Source organism: Halyomorpha halys, unplaced genomic scaffold, assembly GCF_000696795.3.
Source record: "Halyomorpha halys isolate HHAL.00 unplaced genomic scaffold, Hhal_1.1 Scaffold354.1, whole genome shotgun sequence".
Classification (NCBI taxonomy): Eukaryota; Metazoa; Arthropoda; class Insecta; order Hemiptera; family Pentatomidae; genus Halyomorpha; species Halyomorpha halys.
The window spans coordinates 1,139,968-1,164,132 of NW_027111517.1; the positions used below are offsets into that span (position 1 = coordinate 1,139,968).

Here is a 24,165-nt window from a genome sequence, read left to right on the forward strand (position 1 = left end):
ATATATAATATTTACAATTTCGACTTAAAGATCTCGAGCCCACCTTATTCCACACGCATAAGGGGTAAAGTAAGGTCCTTTGAGATCCCAGTGCAGCCCTCTCTCTGCATCACTGGTAATAAACCAGTGGAGGTTGAGTAAGTGCGCTATGTAAGCCGCAATTACTCTACATGAGCGGAGCATCTTGCCATTGCCAGAACATCTTGTCAATTTCATTTTACAAAAAGACTCTTGGGATAGTCTATTAATACCATTTTTCACAATTTCATATCACTCTTCTTCATACTGCGTGAAATTATTAATTTTCCGTTTATATAGCATTTCAACGTTTTAGAAGTTGAATTGAACGACAAGAAAACGAGGTGTTTTGGCAGTTGATATTAATAGAATACAGACAGTAAAATGCATTAAATGTTCAGTTGATAAAATTTTACTTTGTCATGGAAAAAAAAAAAAAATGATTCGTAACCACCAAATAATGTTCAGCCCTAGGACATTGGAGCAGCTGAGGGCCAAACAATTAATAATGAAGAAAATCTAAATTTTCCAATTTTTCTTGAAAAATAAAGCTCAACATCCAGGAGTACAATAACTGTAAATTTGATGAAAAATAATTCTTTACAAAAACGGTCTCGCCTAACATGTACTTTAGAACTAAACAGTTGTAACAGAATTAATATTGTCATGAGATCCAGGATCCTTATCTGAATTTCATCAAAAATATTTTTAGAAAAATCAGTTCGTATTGCAATTTAAAATCACTGAATCTTGTAGTTACTTCAAACCAAAAATACTAAGAGGAAACCGCCCCATTCCGCTAATTTACAATCTATCCCCTTATAAGTATTTTTTTCCACTCGACTCGACTTTACTATTAATAACACGACTATTTTAGTAAATGTAAATGAAGAGATTAAAGGCTCTTATTATTTGATTTAGGGGTTTATGTTAAGGTTCATTTTTGTTATTATGACCTCTTTAAAGGATTGTAACGTCTTCTTGGATTAATCAATACTCGTTAAAAGTGAAGTTTTAAGGTAAAATAGGGGAGGGAGAGGTGGATATGGCTTCTACTTCGTCGGATTACAAACCTCTTTAAAGAAAACAGAGAACCACCCGGATCAAATACAATAAGTAATATATTTTTCGTAGGATTAGAAAGATCGAAAATATAAAATAAATATATGAAATAGAAGATAAAAATACAATTGTTGAGGCTGAAAACTCATAATACAAGAGAGATATTTTGCGGTGTCACTATTGTCAAATATATGGCCACACCAAAATATATTGTTATAACTTACTGTGGGAACTGCGCTTAACAACAAAAGTTAATAATAAACTGAGTAGAATAAAACTACTGAAGTCTTTGCTTTATATATGGAAGGACAACCGGCCAACTTAAAAGGGTGTCAGATTTAAAAGTATCAGAAAAAAAATGTCAAAAACCTCGGTATCAAAATAAAAACCTTCTAACATGGTATCATTCGTTTGAATACTTGGAGGAGGTAAGTAGAGCAATAAATTCCAGCCCTTGCCGCAACAAGATACATCTCAACCATCCCAGGCCCAACCAGAGTCGTCTTAAACCAAGTTGGGGCATGCATGTGTTGTAACGGCTTTGTAATATTAGAACATTTATTTACGACTTTGGGTTATCAAAATAAAGATACAACATATCATTTAAAACCAGTAACAAAGGGGAAAAAATAACATTTAATAAAGGAGATTATCTACATTTTTGATAAGGGGTTTGGATTAGCGAAAAATTCAGATTATCGAACGGGTAAAGAAAAGTCACTTCATAAAATAACGTACAATTTAAGATCAAAAACTATAGATATATATACTTAAAAATCTTTTTATAATAATTAATTATTGTTCAGAAATTTATTTTTTTGATTATTTTCTTGTGAAATAATCTTTTTGTTTGTATATATCGTATTGTATGTATGTACTACATTCACAAAACCGAATTTTCGCAGATAGACGAGTGACTTAAGAGAAATAAATATCGTCCTAAGTTAGTGGACTGAAAGGTTTGAGTTAATAATCCATTTTTCCATTCACGCGAAAGTTGAGAATTCAAGTGCAGTAGTAGTAATTTAGCGCCGAAAGATAACAGACGATTCTTAGAATAAAATATGTGGAGCAATCATTCTTTTTTTAATACTTCTCGTCACTCCTTAAAATACCTATAATGGTTCCTTTGAAAATCGACCTCTTTGGCGGCGAAACGTTGTAAGTGCTTCGAGTTGGCTGATGATGATTCACATCAATAAATACCCATTTAAAGAAACGTTTAGTATATATTACTTTCATTGCATTAACTAGTTTATATTACTGAACATTTAGGCGCCACAAATATTTATATAACTTTTATTTGCTTTTTTTTTACTTCCTATACTCTATCCTGAGAATATATCTCCACCCCAATCGAAAATAAATATATAATCATAACAATTAATCTTAATTCAGGCTTTCAACTCTACGACATACTAAGTAAACACCTGAACGCAAATGGTCTTGAATGTTTTTGGTATCTCTGATTACGTAGAGGTTGACTTGATACTATTTATTTATTTTTGAATATGGCTCAATTCGTCCATGAATTAATTATTGACTTACCCAGATGGGAAACGAACCCACAACCTTCTGAACCAAGCACCCTGGAACCCTAGCCCCCCAAAACGCTCAGCTATCAAGTCCTCAACTATTTATTTTATAAGAGAGTTTATTACGTCAAAGCCGTGAGTGCTTTATCTTTGAACAGTAATAATTAAGTACAGTTTGGGAAATTTTTTCTCTTACAACATTCACTTTGGTTTAATTAATATGTGCAAGGAGCATTACGAAGGACCCCCTCCCCACACGAGGGGGAAGAAGGAGCGCAGCGAGAGGGGTCTGGCTCATCATATACTTCCCCGAAGAATTCAAATCTCGTTTTACCCCTCTCATATCTCTCCAAACAAATCTCATCCCTCCATTAGGAATTCCTAAAATGACTACCATAAAATCCTTATCTATTCTCATTTGGAATACGAATGGTGTTCAAAACCATACAGACGAACTAGCATCCTTATAGCAGGACCGAAACATAGATTTTGCCCATATTACTGAAACTCGACTGACTAGTAATTAAATTTTCAATTAACACCTATCAAACATATTGAATAAATCTTTCCTTCTGAAGGAAGAACTCAAGCTGGTAGTATGTCGAAGTGTACTAGTTCTAATGCCAATACTTACTCCCCCTACAAGTAGCACATAATGTCTCAAATCACTGCTGTACCATGGTTAGGGTATTATGCTTTGATACTAATACTCCATACCGGCACTGTGCAAAGTGATAGGATCTCGTCATCGAACCTATTTAAAAAATATAATATCAGGCACAGCGACGGTGATGTTTGCCTATCCTGACTTTCGGAAACATTCCTAATGTTATATATATGCTAGAATATATAAGCTGATTTCTTAGCAACAGTTAATATATATATATTTTTTTAATATTTATTTATTGTTATTTACAACTGTACATTATAATACATTTAGTAAATCTGATCTAAGTTAAATTGGAGTGTTACAGGCGTGTAGAGAAACTACCCATTGGTAGCACTCTAATGACATTTTACATTAGCTGGTATCGTGGCCATCTTCTTTTTAGGCACCTCGGAGGATTGTCAGGAATGGAAGAGGATGCAAGATTAGAAACTAGGGGGTTTGAGAGTTTATAATGGAAGGAGTGATATCTGGTTCGGGCCAGATCGGTTGCAAGGAGCACTGAGGATTTTACGAAGGAGTTTGGATTCTAAGGATTGAATACGAGAGGAATTCGAAGGTTTAGTGGAACCCCAAAGCTCAACTCCATATGTCCAGATTGGCCTTATTACAGTCATGTAGATCAGTCTTTTGTAATGTGTTGGAAGTTTAGACCGTTTGTCTAGTAAGGGTTGTAATAGTCGAAATCGACGTGCAGTTTCCTGTCTTTTCAGTCTGATGTGAGGATTCCAGGTTAATCGCTTGTCCAAATTTAGTCCAAGGTAGCGGATCTGTTCGACAGGGGTAAGAGTAACATCATTAAATGAAACTGTAGGGCAGTCAGTAGGTTTACGACGAAGGGTGGAGGTGATTTGTTGGAATTTAGTTAATATTTAAAACTGAAATAAATAAAAGAAAATTGAAAAAAAAATAAGGCCTATTATCGTTTAGTTTAGTTGTCAAATGATAAGGTAATCCGGTGTCCATCAGATGCCTGCTGTCTGTCAGTATCTGTTTAACTGTTAGTGGTAAGTTACACTGTCTAAATGTTCCTAAAACTAAATATTCTTGGGTTAGTTGAGTGTGTCCAATTCGTAGTATAGTCAGTCCTACATCGCGCCGTTTACATCTTTGCAATGATGTCTTCCATGGAAGTACTGTACTCTTAATTCGTTTTCCTTTGTGTTGATCTAAGTTGCCCGTCATTTATTTAATATTATATTGTCATCAGAGGATAAAGTTCGTTGTGGGAGCAATCAAAGCAGTCCGGTTGCGGGATCACTGATGCAGCTTTTGCCGCTTGGTTCAGCTTTGCAATTGCTTGTGTATGCGCCTGCAATCCTTGTGTCCTGGTATCCAGATGAACACAACTCTGCAGTCCAATTTAACTTGATGATTATTTGAAATATGAGTACTGCAAAAGGGTGGCTTGTATATATATATATATATATATTTGTTAATAGTGACAATGAACTCATAGAATCTGTTAACGGAAGGCTATTATTTTTGTTTCCCCATAATAGGCCACATACAACCCCAGGTAAATTTTCGCTAGTTCTGCGCTAAATGATTTGCTTTTGGAGGGAAGACTTGTTTGGACTATGAATTCATATATTATTGCAACAGCTTCAGCACCGCTATCATTTTTGGAACCACCAGTATATAAGAGAAAATATCCTGTATATTTATCCAGAAAGTCATAAAAATACTCTGTTGTAATGCTGGTGTGTCTTGAGTAGTGATCAAATTTGTAAGATATATTGATATTAAAAATGTGTCATGGTGGGAGTTTTAAGTGTGATTGTTGAAAAAAATTTGATAATATGAATTTTTAAGTTCAGTAAGCAAAAGTTTAAACCGTACATTAAAAGATCTAGGTAATTTATTTTTCGTTAAATGAACCTTTCAAATTAATGTGGAATAGGAATTGTGAGTGCGATACCCTAAAATAAAATTAAGATGGCCTCGTGACCTTATATTGTAAACTGTTTTAGAGTTCTACTACTGGGTAGTTTCTCTACATCCTGTATCATATCATATGTCATTATGATCAAATTTACTGGTTGTATTTTTTTATACAGTTATAAATATCAACAAATAAATAAAATAAAAAAAAAAATTATCAACTTTCTTTAAGAAGTTTTATGAATTTGTGAACTTGATAGACTTCATCATTAAATTAAAATAAATAAGCCAACACTGCTGCGAAACGATAACTGATAGTCATAAATGATAAATTTTCACACAAGTTTCACCATGTTAACACACTAGCACAGATTGAGTGAATATAATGCACTATTATCACAACTTTGTTTTATTTTCATGTTATCTTGTTAAAAGTTGACTACTGCTTGTTGAATAGTTCGATAGTATAGCGGACGAGGATATTATTATTCGTCAAAATCGATTTCATTAAATATTAAATTAAAAAGAGAAACGCAGAAGTAACTAGTTGTAGTATAAATAACTGATTGGAAGGGGAATTACAGGAACGCAATACAGAAATAATGAAACAATGATTACCATATTTATTTATTGTAATACGAATATAACTTCAGAATATTATAATAATTTTCAGGCAAACTGAGGCTTTGGGAATTTATAGTAAAAATAGATAAATAAAAATAAAGTTCAGTTATTTATATATTTTTTTTCACGGAATGACCTTTCAAGACCACGCGAATATCACTACTTTTCCCTTCTCATATTTGCTTTTCTTCTCTCCCAGTATCTTTTCATAATTTCTTCGTGCCCTTGATTCTTCTCTTCCGACCACGCAGTACCCTTCTGACTTTGGTTTATTTGACGCAAGAGCATTGATTTTTTTCAGGTTTCCCGTACTGTTGTCTTCCAGGCATTCTTTTTCTGTTATTTTCAATTTTTTTGTTTCCTCTCTCATTTGCTTCACATATCCTCCTACGCTTTTGTATTCACGGATTCTGTCAAAGAGTTTCTTGCTTAGTTTCCTTTGGCCCATTCTCATCATGTGCCCGTAGAATCTCAGTGTTTTGATTCTTATTTCGGTTTCCAGGTCATTTATCTCCCTGTAGATTTCTTGGTTGGGTCTTAGCCTATAGCCTTTCTGTGTTTTCTTGGGCTCATAGATTCTCCTCAGAATCCTTCTCTCTATTTTCAGAAATTTTCCCAGGCTAGGGAGATATGGTGTCTCCATTACTGGTCTTGTTAATATGACCATAATATCAGTATGACTGCGTTGTAATGTCTTATTTGTGCGTTAGACTAGGTTCTTCTTATTGTAAATATTGCCTGTTGCGAAGCTTAGCTTTTCCAACTTCATGATTTTCTCCTTTATGCTCTCCTTCTCCAAACCGCTATTGCATACTATCTCTCCCAGATATTTAAATTTCTTTGTCACTCTTATCCGTCCAGTTATTTTTATTGAAAATGATTATTTATAAAATACGTCATAATTATGAAAAATACTATTAATAAGTCTCAGATAACTCAATAAATATGAAATTTCTGACAAGGTTAGATTCAAAACAAAATCCGAGTGAGGAATGAAATTCTTGAGATTCCTGAATTGTATCAGGTATAACCTGCCAAAGGTGTGAATGAAAATGAAAAAGTGGGCCAAGGTATGTTACTCTAATGGATGAGAAGGTGTGTAACGAAAAGGGGAAAAAGGATTTTATTTTAAGAAGATCGGTCTAAGAATGGATGGATAGAACTAAATACCTTGCTAAAGAAACAGAAAATACTATAAATGGAAGGGCTTTTAGAGCTATTTCAACTCTCGTTGTAACAAGGAAAAAGTGGGACTCTTATCCTGTAGTTAATTATAGAAAATGATCGATTTTTTTTAATTTACTACCCACATGCTTGGCTATTTCTGATATAGGGGAAAGAGAGTTTATCTTATACGTTTATCCTATGCTAACAAGCGTGGGAGGGTCGAGATTTCATAACGGGGGTCCCCTAAGAAATATATGTAAGCCAACCCAAGCCGGAATAACACCGGTACCGCTGCAGATATACTTCTCTACCTTCACCCAAATTGAAACATATTGAATAGCAAAAATATTTATTGGTTAGTGAGTTTGACGTATTACGGCAAGCGATCCTTACGTCAATGAAATCAAATTTGGGGATCCAACATCGTATTTATAATACTCCATCATGTTTCGAAAAGTTGAAAATCGGAAATAATTATAACTACTTTTAAGGAAATGTGGGAACTTACCGTTCTTCCTGCCCTGTTGTTCTGGAGGTTCATAAGACTGCGGGCGTCACCTTCGATCTCCCTTGCGTCTAGGAACCTCCTGGCGAACCTGACGCCGTAGCCGATGTCGACGGAGCAACCTCCCCATTTCCAGTTGGAGGCGAGGGCCGGCCGCCTTCCTGGCTCGCACCCGCAGCTCGAGATGTTGCCCCTACTGCAGGCCGCTGCTATCGAGTAGGCCACACCAGCACTCGCAACTCCGTAGGTGAACGCCGCCTCACGGCTCCCTAGACACTTACAACACTTCACTATAATTAGGTTGTTAGGGGAACAGTCGGTTTGGGGTTTTGAATAGGAATAGGAATCATATTGACAAATTGAAAAATGTAACGCAGTTTTTTTGTTGAATGATATTCTGAGTGAAAGTTGGCAAAGTTTGTTTTTGAATCACTTCAGCGGTAAAGTTAAATAAAATATATTGTTTATGACCTTTTATTTTTTGAAGACGTTTCGTCCATTTTTGCAGTTTATAAGGCCAATAATGTAATAAAAAATAATGTATTAAAGTGGAAAGTTGTACTTTTTTTTCGTAATATAAAAGACAAAATTATTAGGATGCTTACGTGCTTTCAACCCTTTTCGTAGCAGTGAGAGGAAACAGGTGCTACAGGATTGGTTGACAGCCTTTGTCAGATCAGAACCTTTGAGTCATTAAGAAATATGAAGGAAAAATATACGATATAATTTATATTGTTGAGACTCAAATAGATTTTTTGATAAATATAGACACTTCTCGTATGAGAAGAATATAATATATATTATAGTTTAACAGAATTATTGACTCTAAAGAGATATATAAGTTACACCAGTTCGGTTTTATAATAAATTAAGTTAGTTACTTAATCATTTTTTTAAAAATGTTGTACGTTGATTTTCAGAACTAGATTCTCTGGGATTTTTTTCGTTTTAATCGTTTATAAATTACAGCCAATTTATTTTGGTTTTATGGGTCAATTCAGCAGATTTGACTTTTATAACTTGTAGAGATAAAAAAAAAACACGATTTTAAAGGTAATTTATTTCTGCTCCTGATATGATAAATTTATCTGAATTTCAATCAAAATTAAAAAAAAAAATTTTTTTGAACAATTTTATTTTATTTGAAAGAGTACAGTAAAGAACTAATCCCTTTTGGTAGTAGTTAGTTCTCATTAGAAGATCAAGCATAGTAAGAATCATTCCTTGTAAATGATCATTCATACAAAATCATTTACATTCTATTTACTTCTCAAAAACAGTTTTTTTTAAAATTAAAATCTTTTATATTTTCAATGGGATTGGTGCTGAAAATCTGAAATTATGGTTAGTAAAAACTTTATTTTTTTTTTTTTAAGTTTGGTAAAAACGGTGATGGCCACATTTGTTGAGCTACAAACTTCCGTGCCGTTTGGAATCCGACCTGGGCGGGTCGACTTTTATTTGGTGTTGGACTCGGTATAAATCTTGACCTTCTCTACTCATGTAAGAATAGGTGGGGAACATGTAGGATATCATTTCTTCCCTGGCCTTAGTTAGAAGATATAGAAATATCAAACCTCCTCTCCCCCCCCCCAAATAAAAAGTTTGATAACTGTGCGTAAATGAGTGGAAACACGGTAAACTACTATAACATATAAAGAATGTGAGTATAATGTGGACCAAGCAGAAATTCATCTTATAACTAATATTTTTCAAGGAAAAATATATTGTTACAAAATTATTTACTAATTTTTTTTTATGCCTTGACAACGCTTGAGCTGCCTTGCGAAAACTTGTAACCAATTTTTGTTTTGCTCTGCTACCACAGAGGCTGTCAAGAATAGTAAATGATCATCAGACCAGTAAATGATCATGATAATAATTATTATGATAGTAAATGATCATCATAAAACAGGGCGTCTGCGTCAAGATATTCATTAATAACATCATCCAATCATCACAGATGTCAGGTTGGACCGGAAAACTAATTCTTATCTCCCCTTCAAAACTTTTAGCAAGCTTTCCAACAGGGGTGACAATCATCCTTGCATAGACTTTTGCTCCGGCATGCTTCCATGCTTCCAACGTGGGTACAATACTAGTGTGACCTTAATATAATCCTTCAGCGCGATAAGTATCTCGTGAGTTGGAGTAGCTCTTTTGGAAACATTTTGGTGGGCATCAAACCGATGTGTAGGTGGGTTTTGTGCCTCCACCCGGAAAAATCTTTTTCCGTTAATTCCGGTCTCTTCCTTTGAATCTACCATTCTACCGCTTCAATGACAATGGTCAGCGTGTTAGGCATTCAAGGTGCGGGTTCATATCATCTACAGTATTCAATGTTTATGTTACACTCTTTGGTCGCACAATTACGGTGGTTGCATTTCGGTAGTTGTAGTTATAGAGATATGGCGATATTATTGGATCACAAATGTTTTTCCTTCGACTAATTTTACAAAACATACACGTGGAAGCTGCTTCACTATACTTACATTATTAGGTCAACTTTATAAAACGTTTATTAACACCATTTATCAGGTTATTTTGTATTTTAACTTTATTTTTATTTATTTAATACCGGATCGGCCTTAACAATTGATAATGGGGGGGGGGGATAGTCTCATACAAAAGACACCCGTAACTACATACAAAGTTATTAATTTTTTTAAAAAATAGAGAAAATAATTAGATTAAAATAATAATTCTTAGTAAAAGATGAAAGTAAAGTTAATAACAAAAACAATAGCATTTTTTTTTTACAAACGGAAAAAAAGACAGCGAATTTAAGAAAAAGATGAAGAGAAAAAAATACATAGGGATAAAATACAATTTTTGAGAGACAATAATGGAACTGATGTATATAGAATTTATAACAGGATGTCCTGCAGCAGCCTGGGCTTCAGTCTTCGGGTTGTGGTTGGGTTTCCCAGGTTGTAGGTCACTGCTCCTTTATCTGTCGGCAACTGGGAGTGGAACTTCATGATCCTTTTTTTGATGTGATCCTATATTGTCTCTATTTGTTATTCAATTGGCTGTGAGTATTTTAACTAGTTAATAACTTTTAAAAACGCTGATAATTACTATTTTTAATTAATTTAATTAAATATGTGCATCTATTGTTTGCTATAAACTGTTCCCCGTGTTTTATAACCGAAACGAAATGGAATAAATAAATATTATTATTTGCATTTATCTCATTGATTAAAACAGCCATAAAATTTGAGTCTATCTGTTTATTTATTTTTATTTTTATTCATATTAATTCCATGAGTTGTTCAGTTAATCAGTTGGAAAAAACGGCACGATGAGTAAAGCTTATCCCAATTATTATGAAATAATTAAATTGTTAAAGTAATATTATGTTATTTTCATTTAGTCGGCATTTAAAATGTACAAAACGGAATGTTACTTAAAAATGAATTGTATAACTTTAGGATAGGTCGATATTCTTCGGTACGTTTTAGTGCTATCGATGGTAGATGGGGGGGGGGGGTTTGTGTGGGAGTATGCTAAATGTAAGTAATCCATTAATGCTTTGGGGAGGGTTAGAGCTTAAGTTGCCCCGGGCCTTTCCATCTCCTACTTTCAGCACTAAAAGGTTTAAATCATGAAAAAAGTAGAAATAAAAAATTTATTTCAACATTTTCTGAAAGGAAAGTTCAAAAATATTAAAGTTGAAACGCTAGTTTAGAGTTCGAACTTTTGAGAAAGGTATATGATTTATTTAAAAAAAAAAATGTTTTCTGTATTAACAATATCAGTTTTGATTCAGTTAATAAGAAGGGGGGACTAAATTTAGGAGGAACTACCCAGCAAAAGCAGTACTACACCGATTGTGTTTGAAGTTCCTGAAGATGTTTTGATGATCAGTAATACTAATAAAAGGGGCCGAAACCGTTATTAATTTTTTTCCATTAATTTTACAATTAATTCTACATAATGTTTAATTAATAAATAACATGATGTTTAATTTTAAAAATGAATAGATAACTGTACGGGAAGAATTTTTATTTTAAATAGTTAAGAAATAACTGTTTTGAAATAATTTGTATTTAAAAAGTTAACCTAATACAAATTGATGAACAGCGGTTAAATAAAAATTTCTCTATGAATAAATTTTTGTCCAACTCATTTTTTTTTTCTAACTTTAGTTTTAATCATGTTATTCCATTAAGATTTTTTCGGAGGTGCAGAAAACACCTCTGTTTTTTCTATAATAATTTTCATTATTCATGTAAATATTTCATAATAATTGCTTATATAAAAATTTATGTAAAGTATGGCCGTACTAGTTTTTTCAGGAATATTTTACCAATAATTGGACTTGGAACATTATGGATTGTGTAAATAGATATTCATGGTGTTTCAAAATGATATTAAAATGTCAAAATTGAACTAAATGTCCATGAAACTGTTGAAAATTAAAGTCTCAGTATTACTTAATTCATGAGTTTTGTCGGAGCGAATTACTGTTCAAATATATTTTACATAGTTTTAGCTATTAAACGTGATTGATAAATTTTATCATCAATATTAAAATATAAGAAAGATTTGTAACAATTATATTACCAAAGGCTGGCGCTACACCTTGAGAGAGGAACCATGAACGCTAGTCATTTCTCTACTATGCTACTGCTCTCAGCATGTGCCTGACAAGAGTCTAATTCAAACGCGCCTTGAAGGTCTTGGATACCCCGCCAACTAATGTCCCTCGGGAATCCGCTGTAGCCATTATCGGATGACGGATTTCAGAATTACTACCGTTTCAAAGAGCTCACCGAAGTTCAAAGATAAATATATTCTTCTACTTTGTCAAAGGTGTGTGAACCAATATAAACCTGTCCAAAATAATGACAGCAGCTAATAGGATTCTTATACACGTACTTCGTGTTTCTTTCGTTCATAACTCGTTCTTGCAGTCTCCATTTGTACAACAACTCATCACACAGAGACACATCCAATTTCGTATGTCCCCGTCCTGTCTCCCTGCTTCCTTGAATCCACTATCTCGTTCAATCACCCCATCCCACTTTCCTGCGAGGTGGCAGGGGAGGAAGAGCCCCAAAAAGCCCATAAACATCACCCTACCTTAACTTCTTTCTTCTCTTGTACCCCCTCCCCCTCACCTACTATTATTATTTACTAATTATCTTTCGTCTTTAATTAATAATTATTTTTATTCGCTCATCTTTGCTCAAACATTGTGCGGAGGCCCCTCACCTCAAAATATTTTAGTAGAATTCTCACAGAATGGGCACATCAAACCTCAGCTAAGTATTTCACTGTATACCTTCAAGTACTGACGGTAGAAAAAAGGTTGTATTTAAGTTGATTTATGTAACACATATGTAATGCAACTTACTAATTCATGTTTTATTTTCAGTTTTAGATGGATCGGGAAAAAAAATCCCTTTGTAGCTCCAGAGAGGCAATTTCTTCCAATCACAATGATGCTCCCTTCAATGGCTAGGAACGTAGCTGACCTCTTTAGTACTGCTGTACCCACCAGGATTTTGGTTCTCCGCACTGGACACTGAAGTTAAAGAGAGGTCATGCAGGGCATTCTCCTTGTCCTTGTGTTGCATCTCTTGTATCTATTTCTGAACACTCGTGCACCATCCTCACCTTCATTGCCATAGGGATCAGGTGTACGAATTTTCATAGGTTCCTCAACTCTACCATTCCATCGTGGGGTTACTCTCCTGAAACGCTTCCATATACTTTGTAACCATAAAAGTCATTAACATGTACCAAATAAATGTAGAATCAACTTGAAACGCCGAGCAGTTTCAAATCGTTTCAGTATAGCATGAGGATTTCATGTCAGGTCTTTGTCCAAATGAAAACATTGGATCGTTTTTGGTGGAAAAAATGAAATTGTTGAAGTATATTTCAACCTTCCAATTCTGATACCATTTATGACGTAACTAATTTTTTAAAAAAATTTAAATCAGAATTAGTATAGCGGGCAGGATAAGTGCAATAATTTTGATACGGGCATCTGTCACAGAAATCAAATCCCTTATAATGGAAAGGAATGCCAAGATTTAAGATATAGAAGTCATAGATCAATCTGATTTTAAAGAACATTTTAAACTGTGAACCACCGCAAAACAAAAAAAAAAAAAGTAGTTCCAATGTTGGCAACAGAGATATGGTACTATATATGAGTCTTAGCTAAAAACGGAAATGCATTTGTGGTAGTAATCATAGAGTTAACAAATAGGTAATTAGTTTGATAAAATAACGAAATTCTTGATGTTTTATTTTTGTTTCCATTATAAAACGTTCATGGCAATACCACTCTATCAAATTATTATGATTATGAGTAATCATTCTATACAGAATGCAATGTCCTCTAATTTGTTTTACTGTAACTTTTTCATTAAGAATTACCGTATAGGAATTACAGGCGATAAAGAAAAAGAAACTTCATCCGTTACTTTATTAAAGTAATTAGCTAATTATGAAAAGTTATATGATTTTGATGAGCGTTTTTTTGTAAAGTATAGTAGACACTAATTTTATAGATGTATGATTTATGGGCTGTGTTCCTTTACTATAAGTGCTAGTAACTCATTGTCACTCATTATAACAAATTTATAGCAGAATAAAATTCATACACAAACTCTTGTAAATTATAGACGAAATTATCAATAAATATTTAAAAGATCAATGTGACATCAGTTAAACCAAAATATATTATTATTATTCTATGGGCAACAGACCATGGAGGCCTAAGTCCTCGCGCGATGTATTTCCCAATACTAGGATGTAATATTCCCAGTATTAGGAAATACATCGCGCGTTTCTTGGCGTGGTTTTTTCGCAGGGTGGGTTCGTCACTCCCACGCCTATTTTTTGTGAGTGCCACCCATTGGCTAACGGGCCTCACAATTTCCCGGGGGGAGGTTGTCAGTGAGTTTTGCATTATTTTGTGCTTGAAAAAAGCCCGGGTGGGACCGGGATTCGATCCGACAACCTGTGGATTGGTAGACCAATCGTTACCACGCTGCCAAAATATAAGCGAAAGAAAATTAGATAGCTTTGGCAAGAACTTCGTCAAAAGAAAATTTCAAATATATTTAGATAACGATGGCTTGAGATTATTTTTCTGCCTCTAAAAATGTTTCTGTAATTACAAATTACAATTTATAATTACCAATACCATAAATCGTACTTAATAAACTCAGTTTGATAAATGCCATTATCTAACAAAAACTGATGGGAAACTGCGTTAGGGGGCGGCTATGACACTCGTCCTAAACCTATCATCAATTCAGGTCGATCAAAGCTTCAGCGGAAAATTCCATTATCCCTGGATTAGTTTTTATCCTCTCTTAAGAAAGTGATAAAACCCTTTCATTCCTGGGGGGAAGGGGATTTTCCCGCAGGCAACTCCCGAAATCGACTTTGTGCTGGAATATAATAGGTTTGTGAATCCGATGGAATTAATCTCGTTTCTGTTTAATGTTGGCTTTGAAACTGAAACCGGTCGGTTTGGATGGTAATTATATAAGCATCCTGGAATTGATATTTAAAAGCACATTGAGCCAATAATAGACCCTTTATGGTATTATTGTCAGTTCCCGATTGGATTTCGATGCTTTAAACATCAATTAAGTCCGGAAATATTCTAAACAATTAAGCTCAGTTATTAAGGGGATTTTAGTGCTCTTTATTTCGGATTATTTAATTCATTCCCTATTCATTTCATAGATTCGTTTTGTAAATTAGCTATTAAATCTAGATACATTTGAGATAACATAAATTATCAATAGATATGTGTATCACAACTTTGATTTAATAGTAGCATATCTGACAAAAAAAAAAAAAAAGGTTTTATTTTTTAGCCCCTGAAAAGAAGATGCCCACGAGACCTACTAATATAAAATGTCATTAGAATGGTACCAATGGGTAGTTTCTCTACACGCCTGTAATACTCCATTTTAACTAAGATAAAATTTACTGAATGTATTATATAATATACAATTGTAAATTTCAATAAAAATATTAAAAAGGTTTATTTATTTATTCATATATTGCAATTTATTAACTGTATTAAAAAAAAGTAAAGTAATTGTGATAAATATCTATAACATGTCATAGTCTTGGGATTACCACCCAATGGTGATACTTCAATCATTCCTTTAAATTAGAAGATCCCTTGGCCATCTTCTTTTCAGACGGCTCGGAGGATTATCAGGTATTGGTAAAGATGAGAGATTAAGAGCTAATGGGATCGGCTAAGTAAAGATTTTGGAATAAAAGGAGGTATATCTAATTCGAGCCAAATCTTTAACGAATGGGATGATGAGGTCTATAGATGATTTTATTTGTGACGTAATAAGGAACATCAAGGATTTTACGGAGGATTTTCGAGTTTAAGGATTAGATATGGGAAGAATTTGATGGTTTAGCTCAATTCCAAAGATAGTAACGTAGGCTGGGGTTACGTTTTGTATTGGTATGATCCTATATACAGTTGATGTAACAAAGTAACCTTAGACTACAGTACGATTACGTTAAATAAAAAATAAAATAAAAACATTTTTTCAGATATACCACCATTAAAAAGAGCGTTGTGTCCATAATAATTCGAAAAACCATTGCAATCAATTTTAAATAAATAAAATTTCAGAACCTATGAAGCATGCTGAAATAATAAAGTATAAATAAATAATGAAGAAAGATAAGAAATACTAACAGTAAACATATAATTAAACTACTGGTTAAACTATGATACTTTAGACAAACTTGATTAAAATATTAGGTAATGAATAACAATTAAAAAACAAAACTACCAGCAATAAACATGGAATATTAGCAAGTAAACAAATACATTAGAAGCAGAAAATTTTTTAATTAGAATGTACAGGATGTCCTATTTCCAAATTAATTAAATACCAAAAAAAAAGTCAAAATCTCTAAGGAAAATAATTTATATCAATTTTAATATTTCAAAGACAAATTCAATCTTTTTTTAATTATTTATTACAGTGGGCGTTTCGAGCTAAAACCATCCTATCTTTAACCTGCAATAATATAAATTTCATATTGAACCACTAAAAAACCACGCTAATACATTAATCAGTTTTAACTAGAAAGATATATGTGTATAAACCGCAGTACAATTTTAACTCATTCTACAATGCTTTAGACATGTCTAGACGTATATTTTTTAATTAAAAATCTTTTTTGTTCTATTTTGTTCATAATGTTATACAACATTTTTTTGAAAATGAAAAATATATTCAAACGTTGTGGAATGAGTTAAAATTATATAGTAGTTTATACATAAGTTGTTTCCTAAACCTAATTTATATGTTAGCATAGTTGTTTTAATTATTAAATGTGAATAATATATTATTGAAATTTGAGGATGAGCATTTTTCAGCTCGAAATTTCCCCTGTAATAAAGGATTAAAAGAGTAAAAACTGTTGAATTTGTCCTTATACATTTATAGTAGAATTGGTATAGAATAGCCCATTGAAAAATATTTAATAGGAAGAAAAGAACTCATTAAAACACGTAGTGGTGGTATTATTTAAAATAATTTACTAGAAACAATGTTGTTTAAATAGCGTTAAAAACAAGGGTGCTATTTGTTCTTGGAATGAGGTTGGACTTTAAGATCCACAATGGAGCAAAGTCTTGCATTTACGGTAAATGTTTGGGATATTAAATACTGTTGATTTCAAAACACTAAAAAAAAAGTACGTACTCTGGACCAAACAATACTTTTGGGTCGTTGAGCGAATTCAGTAGTACTCTAAAGGTGGGTCTAGCTGGACCTCAAAAATTTAGGGTTTTGCACCATCTGGTAAAATAGGGTATTTTGGATGGAACCAATATATTTTACGTCCGAAAATTACGCCCCACAAGCTTTGAGTCATATCTATTCGTCGGTAAATTAGCCAATTCGTTTCTCAACCATTTGACGTAAAAGTCGAATGAGGTATCGTATTATGTAAATTTCGGGGTGCTATGTTTATTCCTAGTTCTAAAAAAAATTGTAATTAAGGAATTCCTAATATTTTAAAAACATTATTCATTATAAAAATTCCGACTAAATGGGGTCCAGAATTCCTTGTTGTGGCTTTAAATTCCAATTATTGATCAACATCATGATCACTTTAGATCATTTTTCCCATGAACGTTTAAACACGATTGATGAACCTACAACAGTGGAGTCCGATTGTACACAGAAATATTGGTTCAAATTTGGTACAAACCGACCGCGGCATATTGAATAAAAATTCAACGCTCTTGGTCCGTCCGTTTAAGGTCGAAACGGATTTTTTTTTTTTTTTTAAGACAAAATATCACTAATGCACTGTACTGTATAACTCAAATCTTCACAATAGCGCAAATAAACGAGTTCATTTCCTTTTGTTTATGAGTTAAATAATCACCAACATTTCAATTTGATATAATTTAAATAATTCTAAGCTTTTATTCAATAATTTGTGATCGATTATGATATTTTATTTTTAGACCTAGGGGCTTAATCCAATCTTTTAGAAAAACTATAGGAAGAAATGATGCTTCAGCTATTCAAGGCCAGTAAACTGCTAAAAGAGTGCTTGAAACCCACTTTCACTTTAAAGTATTTTAGGCCGGCTTTGCCGCTCTCTGCGACACTCACTGTTTCGTGGAATTTTAGTAGAGAAAGAACCTTTTATACGAAGGCCCTAAACACAAACAGTAGTTACCACTCTACAATCCTCAAGTTGTTGTTAAAGCAACAATGTCTGCCAAAGAAATGATCGACCTATGTATTGAATATATATCAACAGTAAATATTGCGGTCGTACAAAATTACGAATTCCTGTTTTCGACGTTTCGAGAAAACAGGAATTCGTAATTTTTGTAAATATACGTTCTGAGGTCCCTCGAGTCCAAATAACTTAGTCTCGCAAAATGGTGGTGTATGTTTTATAGTAATAGAAAAATAAAAATTTATTGTTTCATATTTTCGGCTTCCAGAGGAGAAATTGAAAGTTGTGTCATGAGTGCACTGCACCAAATTTATTTCTCTTAAAGTCGTGTAGAACAACCGGTGTAAACGGCGAAATAGCGAGGAATTTCTTGATTGTCTTAGCACCTGTTTAGTGGGTTCAACACAAAAATTCATTGTAGCAAGTTGCAACTGGTATTTTTCATCAAATCCTTCATTTCTAGTAGTAAAATTATTATTCCTGACGAAGAGGCGACAACAGAGTACATCTGAGAGTTATGGACTTTATGATGACTGAAACATAAATGGAAATACGATCAGGACTTTAACTAAATCATAGGAAAATATTTAAGCAAAAATGGCATGACTATTTGAAGCCCATGGGCTTTAGAGTTGTTAAAAAAACTTTACTTGAGGATTGAAGAATGTATTGAGCGTCAGGGACACCGTTTAGGCAATATTATTTTTAGAATATAATTTTCCATCATGTAAACATTCAATTAAATAAGTTATTTTTATTCCTGGTCTCTGTTTTACATTTTGTAAATGTTTAAATAGTAGTCGACTCTGTTGAACACTCTGTGTTATTATTATGTTCACATATATTATACTAGAATGTAGGGTATCGATTTATTTACCAATCAGCAGTAATAGGCACATTTTATCGCAATTATCAGGGATTACCTAATAAAAATGATTTTAATTCAGTTATTAGTAAATGACACGTGCAAATATTCATAAACTAAAAGATTTGGATGGACCAATTAGGGAGATCATTGAAAGGAAGGTTGCTACACAAATTGTAAAATAAAATATTGGTGGGAGGAGCGGTAGTGTTTTGACCAAAAAGTGAAAAAAAATAAAATTGTGCGTCCAAGGAGGAAATGGTTCTTTTATGAATAAATCAAAAAAAGAAATACATAAATATTTACCAAAATTGAAATTATATTTCATGCAGTTTTTAAATTTCAGGCGCTTTTTAAATATTGCTCGATTAAAGTATCTTAAAGTCTCCTCTTTCCGTTTTAAGCTAATGTTCCGAAAACGATATAGAACCGTCGCTCCCAGCGGATCTTAGCGGGGCGTATCCGGCGGGGAAGGATTGCCTTTTTGTGTGTTATGATCTCCTCTTGTGAGATTGTGACATGTCGTACATCGACCAACCTACTCGCTACAATTTTGTCTGTTTGAAAAGTCAAATAAGTGGAGTAGTGAATTATAAAATAAAAATGAAAACAATGTACTTTATTCATAAATGGTTACTTTGATAAATTACTGTGTGATATCTACAATAAAATTGATATAATCATTTTAAATAAGGGAAACTCAACAAACATTGATAAAACTGTTGAAATGCATGACAACTCTTTACCTGTAGTATTGGTATTTTAAAATGATGTTTATCCCAAATATATATTTTATCTTGAATCGTACCAATAATTAATAATAATGTGAGATGTCTGTAATACAGGGACCATATTGAATGAAATGATTCCGATGATTAACTTTTTTTTTTTTTTTTTAGGAAGAGGAAAAAATATTTTTGGCCAGTACAAAATAACTCACTAAGAAATTTCTATTAACTAGTAATATAAGAATAAGTAAGTTCATAATTATTATTATTAATTTGTATTACAAGGCACGTCATGGTATAAATTGCAATGACTGACGTCACATTACATTGTGGTATTTCAGAAACAGGTTTTTGAATGATGATTGGTGACCTAAGCGTAATCTGATTATATTCCAGTTCACTAATGGGACATATGTTTTTGTTATTTATTTTAAAGTTTACATGTTCTACAACCTAGAGCAGGAAATATGATAGTCCGTCTTTCCTACAGATTACCAACCTATTCTAGCCAGAGTGGGAAAGCCGAGATATATTCTGAGGGTCCACCACTAAATAAAAGTCAATCCGCCCAGGCCAAATTCAATCTGCAGCGGTGCCAGTTCAAATCCGGCCTGGAGAGTGAACTATTATTTCTGCGGCGGTCCCACTAAAGAAAAACTTGACTTGTCACCATGGTGAGAATAGGGTACCCTGTGGATAACCCCCCCCCCCTCCATATATAAAAAAAAAAGGGGGTGGAAAAAAGACTTTTTTGTAATTAAAATTCTAACTAATATCACGTCATTTGAACCCATTTGCGCAACAAAGAATTAAACACCATTTCTATGAAATATTGTTTGATAAACTATGTCAGTGGTTTACCAAGAATTTCCATTCTGCAAAATAAGGCAAAGAGTGTTTCTCAATCACTACTAAACATACTTACGTTTTTTGTTGCGGAAAGTATAATTATGGACATGAAATTGTTTCTATTACAAATGGATAGAAAGGATGAAAGAAAATTAGACAAATTAATTTTCTAAATAGAGACATACAATAAAAATTATTAATGAGGGAAAATTTAAAATTTTCTCTTCCGGTTATCGTGTTAATTAATTTTAATTATGGTACATCCGTTTTATCGCATTTTAAAAATATTTCAAAGCATAGTGAGTTTGAACTTGAAGAGCAAAAGTTATAATAACATTTATTTTAAAAAGGTTTTGAAATTTGAATTTATAATGCATAAAACATAACGAGCTTGTTATTTTGTTAAATAAAAGTGTTAAAAATTAATTATTTAATGTAAACGTATCACATGTAGTACGGCACGTATGATTTCATCATTTATGACAGAGAATTATAAAACATAATAAAAAATGACATGCACATTTTCCTCAAATTTCATGCATCGTGCATTGAGTTAAAATATGTCAATAAAAGCATATATATTGTTTAAAACCGTTCAATCGTTCGATATGTTAGGGAAAGGAGTTCTCGAACTCCATCTAATATAAGAAGTCATTCGAAATTCATATTGAAATCACATACAAGAAATTAAGCAGGGTAATATTTGGATTCTCTCAATCTCAAAAAACAAAAAACAACACAAGACAATAGAATTAAAATACAATCAAGCATACAGATACCAAAAGCAGTGAGAGATGAAGCTAGACAAAGACAAGTCTTAAATAAGTGACAAAGACTTACCGGGGTACCGAAGTTTGGAGTCCACTGAGGGACTCAAATTGAGTGCTCGGTCTGCAACAGAAAGAATAATGAGTTGATTCATTGCGACTTTTGTTGAGCAGCTGTCTAAAAACGAATCCTAAACTTCTTGGTTTTGGAAAATCAAAAAGAGAAATTGAGAAAACAGAAAAATTATGATTTGTTAGCTATCGATTGTATTCTTTATTTAGAACAACAAAAATTAGTTCTACTGCACTATCTTCAATAATTCTACTGATGTATCAATTTTTTAAAAAAACTTTAGATATTAAGGAGACTGCGTCAAATAGATAGGAACTTTTATAGATCTTTCGCAAAAATTATTCGGTTCTTGTCAACTATCTAGTCTGAAAGTAAAAATTGACAATACTTTTGGGATAGAATCATCTTGCAAGCGGGAGACGGCGATTGATGCTGAATCGGGAAATCGAAAAATTATACAGTTTAGCTGGATGGGCTGACTAAACATTTCAATTTTAATTAGGACACATCATCCCAATCCCCTAGCTCAAACCCTATCCAGCTTAACCCATCTCAACAATTCTCGTCCAAGGTTGAAACACCAGTTAACTAAATACCTAATGTAAATAGTTATTTTGGAGCTCTGGCAATGGTCAGATTCTCCACTTAAGTCCTGGGCATCTGTGGTTAGCCCCCTCGCTTTATTGGCTTTCAGGATAAGAAGGAAGCGCTGGGATCATCAGGATGCTTTTTCCATCACAAGTTGTGAGGGGGTAGGACAAACTAAGTTAAGAGTTTCCCAGACTAAATATATAATTTTAAATCGGAATACATGTGTTTAAGATGTTACCTTTAAGTTTAAGAGTTAATTTTAATATTAAGTTTTTTAATAATATCATTCATACCTCCATAATATCAATCATCCCTTCTACAATCACTGAAAATACATTCTTTTTTTTTTAAATAATACTTTTTATTTATTGATAGATATTACAATCTGCCACACAGTTGTGGGCAATAGGTAATAGTGATGAATGATGTCATACATACTAAAATAAAACAAAATAAATAAATGAATGAAAAAAAAAAAAAGCTCTTAAAATATATACAAACAGAAGAATAAACAAAATGAACATAATCAAACTATCTGTATGAAAAATAAATAAATAAAATAACATAATGATAAAATAATATAGTCTCTAGTCACAATACACCCTAATATACAATATTTACACAATCGCCTTAGGATCTCTGAGCCCACTCTATCCCCCACGTGTGAGGGGTAGAGCAGAACTCAAAAGATCCCAGCTCATCCCTCTCGCCGCATCACTGGTAGTGAGCCAGTGGAGACTGAGCTAGTGCGCTAAAGCCGCAAACACTCAACTTGAGTGGAGAATCTGACCATTGCCAGAACTCCAATTGTCCATTTTTATTTTAATAAATCTCTTGTCCACTGCCGTTTCAATCTTCTAGGTGGGCTGTAGGGATGGGTAGAACTAGATAAAGTTTGAACCAAAGGATTAGGATGGTTGGAAAGGTTTATATGGAATTTTGAGAATTTGGTTGAAAATACATTCTAAAATTGTAACAAATTGTAATATCTAATTATTAAATGTAATACCACCTATATCATTAAAATGAAAAGCCAAATTTCGGCTCCTAAGTATTTATAAAAACATTACTATGAATATTTTTAAATGAGTGGTACGGATTTAATTTTTATTCAAGCATATATTGAGTATTAGGTAGCTTTACGAAAAATGATCTAGAATTGAACTAATGTAATGTTTTAATAAACAGATGTTTTACAAACTATAAAAATTTCATCATTACTACATTATGTTTTAAAATAAATGACTATCATACTGTATCTATGATACAAATACAATATTATATCATATATTTAATATTGTAATATACATACATATGAATATTTTGTATTTATGTATTTGCCAGAGAAGAAGTAATTGTTCTTGGGAAACGGTAAAATTAGTACCGTATATGAATTACAGAGAGATGATGAAGCCAACATTCATTCACACAAAGAGCCAGGTACAGTCGGACTCCATTAAACGTAACTGAATTAGCCCTTGGCACCCTTCCTTCGGGGTTGGGCATATTCCACTCTATTGTATCTCCTGCCCATCGCGTTAATTGTACCTAATATCTAAGGTCAAAATATTAGTGATAGGAGACAAAAAACATACTATCATAAAACAACTGTATGATAAAATAATACAATTCGTTACTTCAGTTTGAATCCTGCTCTGAACATTAATTTTGATTTCGTGCTAGACTTGTTATGTCTATAAAATATGGAAATATCGATATTTTAAAATAATACAGTCAAATATTTCCATCAAAATCATTATTCCAGATATATATTGTAAAAAACGATATTACAATAATCTACAACCCTCCAAGAATGGTGTCGAAATTGGAGGATTTGGACAAACGACTTACTTGGAATCCTCACAGAAGACTGAAAAGACAGAAAATTGCATGTCGATTCCTTATATTACAATAATAAGGCCAGTCTGGACATACGGAGTTGAGCTTTGGGGATCCACTAAAATTTAGAATTTCTCTGGTATCTAATCCTTACAATCCAAAATCCTTCGTAAAATCTTCAATGCTCCTTACTTTGTCACACATAAAATCATACCTTAATGTTCCCTATGTAACCGATCTAGCCCGAACCATTTATAATTCCTTCCATT

General features: G+C 32.9%; 1 protein-coding gene across 1 annotated transcript in view; it reads right to left on the bottom strand.

Annotated features, from left to right (window-relative positions):
• LOC106681639 (protein Wnt-7b) overlaps nt 1-9,729 on the bottom strand; it is a 106,584-nt gene extending 96,855 nt beyond the window's left edge. The window contains exons 1-2 of the mRNA XM_067049562.1: nt 9,549-9,729; nt 7,466-7,731 (exon numbers count right to left, since the gene is read on the bottom strand). Of these exons, the coding sequence (XP_066905663.1) occupies nt 7,466-7,731; nt 9,549-9,729 (447 nt within the window). The remainder of the gene's footprint in view (nt 1-7,465; nt 7,732-9,548) is intronic.
• Between the last annotated feature and the right edge of the window lie 14,436 nt (nt 9,730-24,165).